Source organism: Mya arenaria, chromosome 3, assembly GCF_026914265.1.
Source record: "Mya arenaria isolate MELC-2E11 chromosome 3, ASM2691426v1".
In the NCBI taxonomy this organism is placed as follows: Eukaryota; Metazoa; Mollusca; class Bivalvia; order Myida; family Myidae; genus Mya; species Mya arenaria.
The window spans coordinates 19601166-19611052 of record NC_069124.1 but is presented as its reverse complement, the minus strand read 5'-3'; the positions used below and the strand labels follow the sequence as shown (position 1 = coordinate 19611052).

Genomic DNA, 9887 nt, shown 5'->3' with positions numbered 1-9887 from the left:
TACTCCGGGTCCCGGCGTGAGCACATTGAAGGGTCCCAGAGTGACAGTTCAACCACCGCACACCTATCCTGGGCAGACCAGTACTAGGTGCCTTCACCTCTGCAAGGAACTGACAACTTCTGTACATGCCAGGGGCAGTGGTACAGTGCGAATGGTCGTAGAAAGGATTTCATAACCAATCACAACAGAGGTGACCTGGTCCGCCCGGGAATCGAAACCGGGTTGTCCAATTCAGAGTCCAACACTCTACCGATTGAGCTAACCGGGCGGACATATTAGCTACATTAGATGACAAGCCATCTATGCTGGACATTCTTCACAATAAAATGTGATGTCACAGGAGCTGTCTATCTCAACAGCTCACACTGTCCGTATTTGACTAAAGGAATGAATGAAGTCACGGCAGAAGTTGGATTGAGGAATGTCCATGTCACTACCCATCATTTGGAAGGAGTTGGATAAAAAAAGTGTGGCCTATGTATTGAAACTGGTCCGACATTCCAGTTACGGACAGTCTTGATTTGTTTGATTACATTTCTGACCAACATGATGGTCTAAAAGAACACTTACTGGTAACTGGTAAAATCATGGCCCAGTTGTTCCAAGAGGCAGGCGAGTGGGAAGTTACTAGACTCCATTGCTTTATGGGTTGATCTGAGGTTCCAGTTCAGTTAAAGTACTGATGGAACACCAAGTGTTTGCCATAATACAGCAACATTTGATTTGTAACTATGTATTTGTTAAAATTGTTGAAACAGTACTGTTTACTAAATAATGTGTATATATATGAAGAATAATATTATGAATAATTTGTAAGAACCTTTTGATATTAAGTAAAATGTTGATAAGTCTAAATATGTATCTGTAAATCATTTGTGTATATCTGTAAAGATTACATTGCCTATATTCCTCAATTTATATTTTTCTTTTAGCCAGTCAATAACTTTTCTTATGTTCTATCTTCAAAATTGTCGGGACAGGGATTATAGCCCTTAATTAACCCAAATATGTAACATTCAATGCAAAATTTCTAATTGGCTGCAATTAGGCAGTTCAGATGCAGGAACAAACATCACTTGGGTCCTTAATAATAGCTTTCCATCTGACAAGGTCCAATAAAAGGAATTTGTCATGTGACTGTTTATTAACTCTCGATTTATTGAAAGTGAAATTACTTACATGATTTGTAAGAACTAAATTATATTGATATCAAATTATTGTTTAAAGTTAAATAAAATAGACGATTACATACATGAACTTTTTTTATTTTTTGTTTGTCAATATGAAGAGTAATGCAATGGCTTTTGAATTTCATAAAAGAAACGGATGGAAAAAAATGTATGTTTATTGTTTAAGCAATTAATTAAGTAATAAAAGTATTTTTTTCTCTTTTTTTTCAAATTAGTGCTATCTTATAAGTACAGATCGTTATTTGTTTAATTTTGGTACAAATGAAGTATATAAGGTATGTCTAATGTTACAAATAGCAAAAATTCAAATTGCAATCATGGTGACTTGACTAAATGTGAATGCTAATTGAATCAAAATAGTTAATAAATAATAATGTTCATTTGAAACAATTGAGAGTGTAAGTTTGGTTTGTGAATGCCATATATGCCCCAGGGGGGGAGGGGGGGGGGGGGAATCCCCAACCTAATAAATTAATAATGGAAAGTAAGTATATTACTATGCGCAGTGCTATAATAATTCACTTATTAAAATAAGTAAATGTGCTGAGTAAAATTTGTAAAAATTCTGTCTTGTTTTTTTATGTATTATTTATTTATCATGTGCTTTGACAATTGATTATAATTTCATAATATATTATTTATTCTTTTATTGTATGTACGTATTCTAGATCATTAAATAAATATAAGTAAATATGCATTCAGATTTCTGTATTTAGTCTTAAATAATAAATGTTGATATTGCGCTTAGTTTCATTAATTCCCTTGGTCTAATATCAAAATCCCCTGAAATTAAGACCAAAATCCCCTGGAATTTAAACGAAAATCCCCTGGAATTCAGACCAAAATCTCTTGGAATTAAGATCAAAATCCGCTGGACTTTAGACCAATATTCCCTGGAATTCAGACTAAAATCCACTGCAAAGCCTCTCAAAAATATGGCATGCATGTATTTGTGTCTGTCTTTTACCTTAAAGGTTGTACCCACCAGGAATACATTTTGTATCCTCTCAAAATTCAGACTAGGAAACTGACTTGAGGTTGAATATATAAGATTATGTTTTTCATCATCTTCAGACAAATAGAAAATAGCTATCAGCTAAAATCTTATTCAACAATAAATGTTTGAGAATGCTAAATCTTAGCAGTACACAGGGTATAAATCTTGTGAAACACATAGCAATAACGTGCTAAATAATGCACGTGAATGTAGGTAACTTGTAGTAGTAGGAATCAAGTATCATCTTGGTTTATTACAGCAGAAGCAGTGATTACGAACTTCGTAATCACAGCCCCAGAAACAGAAGCGTTTTTATTATATCTCCCAGGTTGCGGAAACATGGCACATCGCAGGTGCGGATCCAGGAATTGATGTTAGAGGGGTAGTAACTTAGGGGCGCAACTTTTGACATGTGCTCCTCCCTCAGAACCGAAAGTATATGTCATAAACTGTTTTACGGGAATTTGGGGTTACTCCCTCATGTATGTAGTCGGAAATGGTGCATTATGAGCGTATTTTATTACCTTTGTTTCTCCGATATTGATGAAAACAGTAAACTTCGATTATTTTAGAGGTGGCGCACGCCGGGCGCTTAAACCGCTAGTGCTTCGACCAAATTCCTTGAGCTACACAGTCGGTCCAAGGCCAATTCCCCGCTATTTTGGCGCGAACACAAAACCACCGACTGTCCCCCCGGACCTGGGGGGGGGGGCATGCTTATCATTGACTGGTGCATTACTTTAGCGACAGCGATAGGTTTTCATATTACTTTTCCCTGTTTGAATGTAATATCTTAATTGTCTGTTAATATGTTCACTGATAAAAACTTTGCGGCCTGGCACATTGCATCTCATCAGTCATGGGCAGTATTCTTCAAGTTCAAGCGTCTCCGTGGCCTAGTGGTTAAGCGTCCGCCTACGGAGCGGGAGGTCGTTGGTTCGATCCCTGGCCGCGTCATACCAAAAGACGTTAAAAAATTGGTACAAGTAGCTCCCTTGCCTGGCGCTCGGCATTTAAAGGGTAGTGCTTGGAAAAGTGGTGTACTCAGTACTGGTTTAACCCAGGAAAGTTGTACCTCGTGTATCGGTGCTTTACACCGAGCACGTAAAAGAACCAAGGGGTCTCTTCGAAAAAGAGCTAGGGTATCGCACCCGGACTTCCTTGTATCCCGCCACTGTCTCTTCAGCGTGCTGTCCCTTCAGCAAAAACAAAGGACCCCGTTGGAAATAAAGTGCTTGCACTTTCACGGGTTATCCTTGACCGCAAGGTCTAAAGAAATACATACATACATACATACAAGCTTCTTTTTTTCAAAATTCAAAATGTTTATTTTCTAAACCATTAATTGATTTATCAACACCATATTCACACATTCTCATTTACAAGAGGTTTGATAGTGATAAATCAAATGTGGAACGCATGGCACCATCACTCTGGTGAACGAGAATAATTTCATATAGCACAATGTACATAAAATAATGACAGTATGGCGAGTCGTTCCTTCACTATTTTTACCCATAAATACCATAAATTAAGCCTTTTCATACAATAGATCTCCATCACCTCTCCGACTCCTTTCTAATTTGTGTAAATATATGAACATAATCATGTGGTCTTTAAAAAAGATAGAAGTGTAAAAAAGTTTATATCTTCGACTTCAAAGAACTTCATTAACGCTAATTCTTGACCAAATTTTAGTTGCCTTTAACCTTGAAAATAATCGGTTAAATGACAAGATGTTTGTAATCAAGCTTAACGACAGCGTTTTTGTGACATTGATGAAAGATGGATTTTTTTGTTTGTCTTTTTTTCAATCGGATAAAAAATTGTACTAGTATCTCATACAGGGTTAATGAAGCAATGCGATGGTTAGACGTCATGCTAACCATTGTATAGTATAACAGCGATGAGGAATATGGATAAGTCGACAGTTGACAGGTAAGGACATTGCAAGAAGTGTCATTTTGCTAATTAATGCTTTAAATATGACAATATTTTTCTTTATTCCCATTTCCTACATGTTCCCATTACCTGTCCTTCCAATTGGAAATTTCCCATTTTAAAACTGAACTGTATTCTCCAATTGGAATTTTCCCATTAACCAAATATTCCAATTGGAATTTTCCAATGTTCATACTTTCCCACTTTGAATGTGGGAATCCTCCAATTGGAAAGATTCACTCATGGGAAGGATTCGCAAACAAATGCCTTAAATGAATCTATCGGTTCTTCATTTTTAATGAATATATTATTTTTCATGTATTTAGTGTAAAATATTCTTAATTAAACAGTCAATTTCAATTTTAAAAATTATGTTCCAAATTCTCCCACAATTTTAATAGAGGCAGTTTTCCAATTGGAAATGCTTGAAAAAGCCATTTTCCAATGGGAAGGCCATTTTCCAATGGGATTCCCATTGGAAAAGTTGACTTTAAATGCCAAAAAAACATATTTCTAAATTAAATTTCAGGAAACAAAAAATATCTCTTATTAGTATTACCTAACACATTTTAAAAAATACAAAAATAAAAAACATTGGGTGAAAAATAAAAAAAATAAGTTTGCAAAAATTCCGGATTTGCAAACTTAATCCGGATGCTGTTTTTTTAGCAACAGTGACCTTGACCTAGACCTCAACTCTCGGGGCCCATAACACAATCTTAGGAAAAGTCTCTATAAACTCTTCCTATATACCAAGCTTGGTCACAATATGTAGACCCTTATTTAAGTTATTCAATACTAACCCTTTTTCTATAAATAGTACCCTTGACCATGATCCTAGGGGCCTCAAACGCATTCCAATAAAAGGTCTCCATAAACTCTTTGTATTTACCAAGTTTGGTCTCTTTATGTCAAACTAAGCTAACAGGATAAATTATTTCGATACATAAGGCGACTTTGACCCTGCCCTCCCACCAGCCCGCCCGAACAATGACGCTGGTCATTCAAAATGAAAATGCGGTTAAGAATATGAAAACGTGCTTTACAAAAGAAATTAAAAGAAATTTAAAAATAAAATCATTCAAGGGCCATAATTTGTGTGTATGGTTAAAATGGAGTTATGTTCCTTGTTGTCAGATTGTCGTCAATAATTCTGCGTAGTATTAAGTGCATTGAATAAAGGGTATATAAGTTGTTTTTATTAAAATGCCAACTTGCCCTAAAAATTTAACCTGCCTCTAAGTGATTTTTTACTGTAAGTTTGACTAATGTTAAAAAATAGTTAGGATGATGGCAATGAATCCCGATTAGCGTCATCCCCGGCACCCAAGCGTACCATAACCTATATATTACCCAGGGCAAATCAGCTGTGAAAATCTCCAACTCATGAATATCAATAAGGTGAAATCTTGTAACTTGTCTGGTCGCATGAGACACACCTCATGTGGTTTGGAAATGGCAGAGAAGTTACGGATGTAATTTCGGTTCGAAATATTCCAATCAATCACGGCTTAAAAATCGTTTTAGGAAGGATATAGTTCAATATGCCGATAGCTCTTCACAAAGGAGAGTCTTTCCTTTTTAGTATCGGCTATTTCATTGGTTATGATGAAAATGCTTATGAATATTCAAGATTGACGAAGTTTCCCTAGCCAATTTGCCTAGGGTATCATGCAGGTTATGATACGGTGGGGTGCCGAGGGTGGATTAACGTATGCCATAAGATAATCGTAATTAATCCATAAACAACCATCATTGCGCTTAATGATTACGTATCGATACATGTACATACGATGACCACCTGCTAATAGTAATATGTCAATTTGTATGCAAATTCAGTTGTATAGTACGTTTTTCACAGTATCTGTAAGTAAAGTATATTATATTCCTTTCTTTGAATTCGTAAAAATTATCCGTGAAATAAAGATGATATTTTCGCTGTTTTGAAATTCTAACAAGACTCACCATCAAACAAAATGTCAGCGCGCACAGGGCTTGGAGTAATGTTCCTAAATGACATTGTATTCGCACACTATTCGATGCGCTTTTCTGGAACTTAAGTGTTATGTTATTTTGTATACTTAAAACGCATATAAACAGAAACGTTGTAATATTTGTCACGGAGTGAGCCTCAAAAGGTATTGTTCATTTGTAGCATTCAAATCGCCTTTGCCGCTAATTCGGTGAAATTTATATCGATCTTCCAAAAATCAAATACATATCCTCTATATATCATGATATCAGTACATAAACATAACTTACCCAATACCAGTGGGCGCTTATAATGTTAGTTATACATAATTTCTTGCTTATAAAGAAACGTAAGCACAAATTCTTCTACATAACTAATACAACTCAAATTGCTTTGTTGAGTGTATATATATGTATATTTGACAACATCATCATTTCTAAAGTAATAAGAAATTTGCAAAACATGGTGTTATATCAACAAATTTATAGTTTTACTGTGAATAATGGCAGCAAAATGACTTCAGTTACGAGTTTTGAGATTATTCCTTTTCTACTTATGTATAAATGTATCATTTGAAGGGATTTGAAATTTGATAATTGTTTTATACATCAGCTATACCATTAGCTGGTTTGTTTTTAACAATCAAGCATATTGGAAGGTTGCGAAACACTATGTGTGCGAGAACGCCCAGTCTTCTCTTTGTGCATTATAACGTCATTGATTGTGTGCATTGCAAATGTTTCGAACGACAAGTTGAATAGGACGACAGCAAGTGAAATACGAATCTAATCAAATACAATTAATATTGAAATTGACATTTCAACTGCATTTTTTGTATGTACGTTAAGCTACATGTACAAGTGTTTCATATAAATACACAACGTGTTTAACAACCTGCTATATTGTATTTGTGTGTCTGTGTGTGTGTGCGTGCGTGCGTGCGTACGTGCGCGTGTGTGTTGGCTTGGTGTGCGGTTTAAGATGACTGTGTTTAAAAACTTATTTTTCACTAATTTTGTATGTATTTATTTGACATTTCAAAACCAAGATACCAGAGAATACGCTCTACCAAGTTAACTTACAGGAGCTTATTGAACAATATGCATGGGACTGTTTCCAAAAAGAAAATTTGTTTATGAGGGGCATCTTCAACAGAAAATCCAATTATTATGTCGACATACGCTGGGGATACCTCGATTTTTCACACAGGACTGAGAGCAAAGAAATACCGGGACCGGAAACGTGAATCAGAGAAACGTGGAATTGTATTATTTAGAGTACGAAAATAAAACCAACACAAAACAGAGTCACACCTTTTCAACACCAAGGGGGACTACAGCGACTACTAAGATTGAGCTGCAGGAGAACTACACTATTGGTGCTGAAACAAATTTGGGGGTGGGGAAAATAGGTATTTGTCGGTGCCTTGCCAACGGGCCAAGAGTTTCACAAGTCTCTCAATTTGAATTTCGAAACAAACGTTGAAATACCACCCTGGAATGTGAGTTTGTGTATTATGAACAACCCTCAATAATTGACTTCACGGGAACTACGACCCTTTTGTTGCAACATAAATCTCTACCAGTGTCTATATGACGAGATGACAAAATCGTGAAGACGTACTACATTACGAATCTTAACGCAATATTCGCCGAATACAACCAGATGCATGAGACAGATGAAAACAGAATTGTAAACGAAGATTGAGACGAGGCCGGTAGAAGGGACTTCTATAGATAAAGTTATAGCTGTGATTACCTCCTCTGGCACGTGCAAAAACGTCTCTTAGAAAAAAAACAGCAAGTGGAGGTAAAGACTACGCCGATAGAGGGCGCACCAGCAGATGCGTGCTCCGAAAATGAGAAATTGCCGAGCGAGCGGTGGGAAGAGGGGAAGCATGAGCCGAGCGAGCGGTCGGAAGAGGGGAAGCATGAGCCGAGCGAGCGGTCGGAAGAGGGGAAGCATGAGCCGAGCGAGCGGTCGGAAGAGGGGAAGCATGAGCCGAGCGAGCGGTCGGAAGAGGGGAAGCAAGAGCCGAGCGAGCGGTCGGAAGAGGGGAAGCATGAGCCGAGCGAGCGGTCGGAAGAGGGGAAGCATGAGCCGAGCGAGCGGTCGGAAGAGGGGAAGCAAGAGCCGAGCGAGCGGTCGGAAGAGGGGAAGCAAGAGCCGAGCGAGCGGTCGGAAGAGGGGAAGCATGAGCCGAGCGAGCGGTCGGAAGAGGGGAAGCATGAGCCGAGCGAGCGGTCGGAAGAGGGGAAGCATGAGCCGAGCGAGCGGTCGGAAGAGGGGAAGCATGAGCCGAGCGAGCGGTCGGAAGAGGGGAAGCATGAGCCGAGCGAGCGGTCGGAAGAGGGGAAGCATGAGCCGAGCGAGCGGTCGGAAGAGGGGAAGCATGAGCCGAGCGAGCGGTCGGAAGAGGGGAAGCATGAGCCGAGCGAGCGGTCGGAAGAGGGGAAGCATGAGCCGAGCGAGCGGTCGGAAGAGGGGAAGCATGAGCCGAGCGAGCGGTCGGAAGAGGGGAAGCATGAGCCGAGCGAGCGGTCGGAAGAGGGGAAGCATGAGCCGAGCGAGCGGTCGGAAGAGGGGAAGCATGAGCCGAGCGAGCGGTCGGAAGAGGGGAAGCATGAGCCGAGCGAGCGGTCGGAAGAGGGGAAGCATGAGCCGAGCGAGCGGTAAGAAGGGAAGCATGAGCCGAGCGAGCGGTCGGAAGAGGGGAAGCATGAGCAAAGCAAATCTATTAAGATTGAATATTTTCCATCTTTATTTGTACACTTTAGTATGTTTAGAAATATTCAAGAGCTGCAACTATTTTTGTTATGTTTGAATACATTATGTACTGTGTTGCTATACTGTATTTGCTTGTGCACATGTTTTCTAATTATTACTCGTTATTATTATTTCCTTTTTTATAATATATTTTCTCTGAGTCAAATACCTGAATACAAATACTTTACATCAGTCATTTATATACAGTAATGTTTATATCAGTGCCAATGCCAAAGATGTTATTATTGTACAGTAGGAATAAACATAAAAAAGCATTGTAGATATACTATTGGTAGCTGACGTATCCGGTTTTATAATATATGTTTGTATGATGAAAGAAAATAAAAGTGAATCGTACCTTCTTTTTCAAATACCTTATTCCAAATAATTAACATTAGTTAGTTCTACATAGAAAAGTATATATCAAAGCCAATACCAAGAAGGATTGTTGTGTACAGTCGGTATAAACACAAAAAAACATAGCAGACAGACTTTTGGTTACAGCCGTAAGACCCATGTTGATGAGTAAGTAAAAGTAGGACAAATGTACACACATAAGTTAACGTTTGTCCAACAACAGCCATATGAACCATTTTGATGTAAGTCATAATTAGCAAGTTTATTCTTCTAATTGTTAAAGAGGTCAGCGTGTAAGTATTAAGTGTCAGAGATTTTTCCTAAATATAAGTCAATTAATACTAAAACGATAATCCGTCTTTTTGCTTCTTATTAGTATTGTGTGTATCGTGGTATTTGTGTTGTAGTTCCTTGACGTTTTGGCTTCTGCCTTGAGTTCTTTACTGTCCATCGGGATCATTTGCAGTTTATACTTTAAAAAGCATTCCCATTAAGGCAGTCTATATTCATCACTAACATGAAAGCTTCCTTGTCTCATCATATTTGTTGAATGGTATTAATGCACTTAATTTCAATGTTCCTGTGAATGATAAAGTAAACCTTTACATAAACAGGCATGGGCCCGTCTCTTGTGACCTTAAATGAAACACAAGTTTAAATAAAT

General features: G+C 38.0%; 1 protein-coding gene across 1 annotated transcript; it reads left to right on the top strand.

Annotated features, from left to right (window-relative positions):
• The first annotated feature begins 7269 nt into the window (after window positions 1-7269).
• Window positions 7270-8776, top strand: LOC128225789 (neurofilament heavy polypeptide-like). The gene is made up of 2 exons (XM_052935688.1): window positions 7270-7357; window positions 7890-8776. The coding sequence occupies exons 1-2, from the start codon at window positions 7270-7272 to the stop codon at window positions 8774-8776; spliced, it is 975 nt and encodes a 324-aa protein (XP_052791648.1).
• The last annotated feature ends 1111 nt before the right edge of the window (window positions 8777-9887 follow it).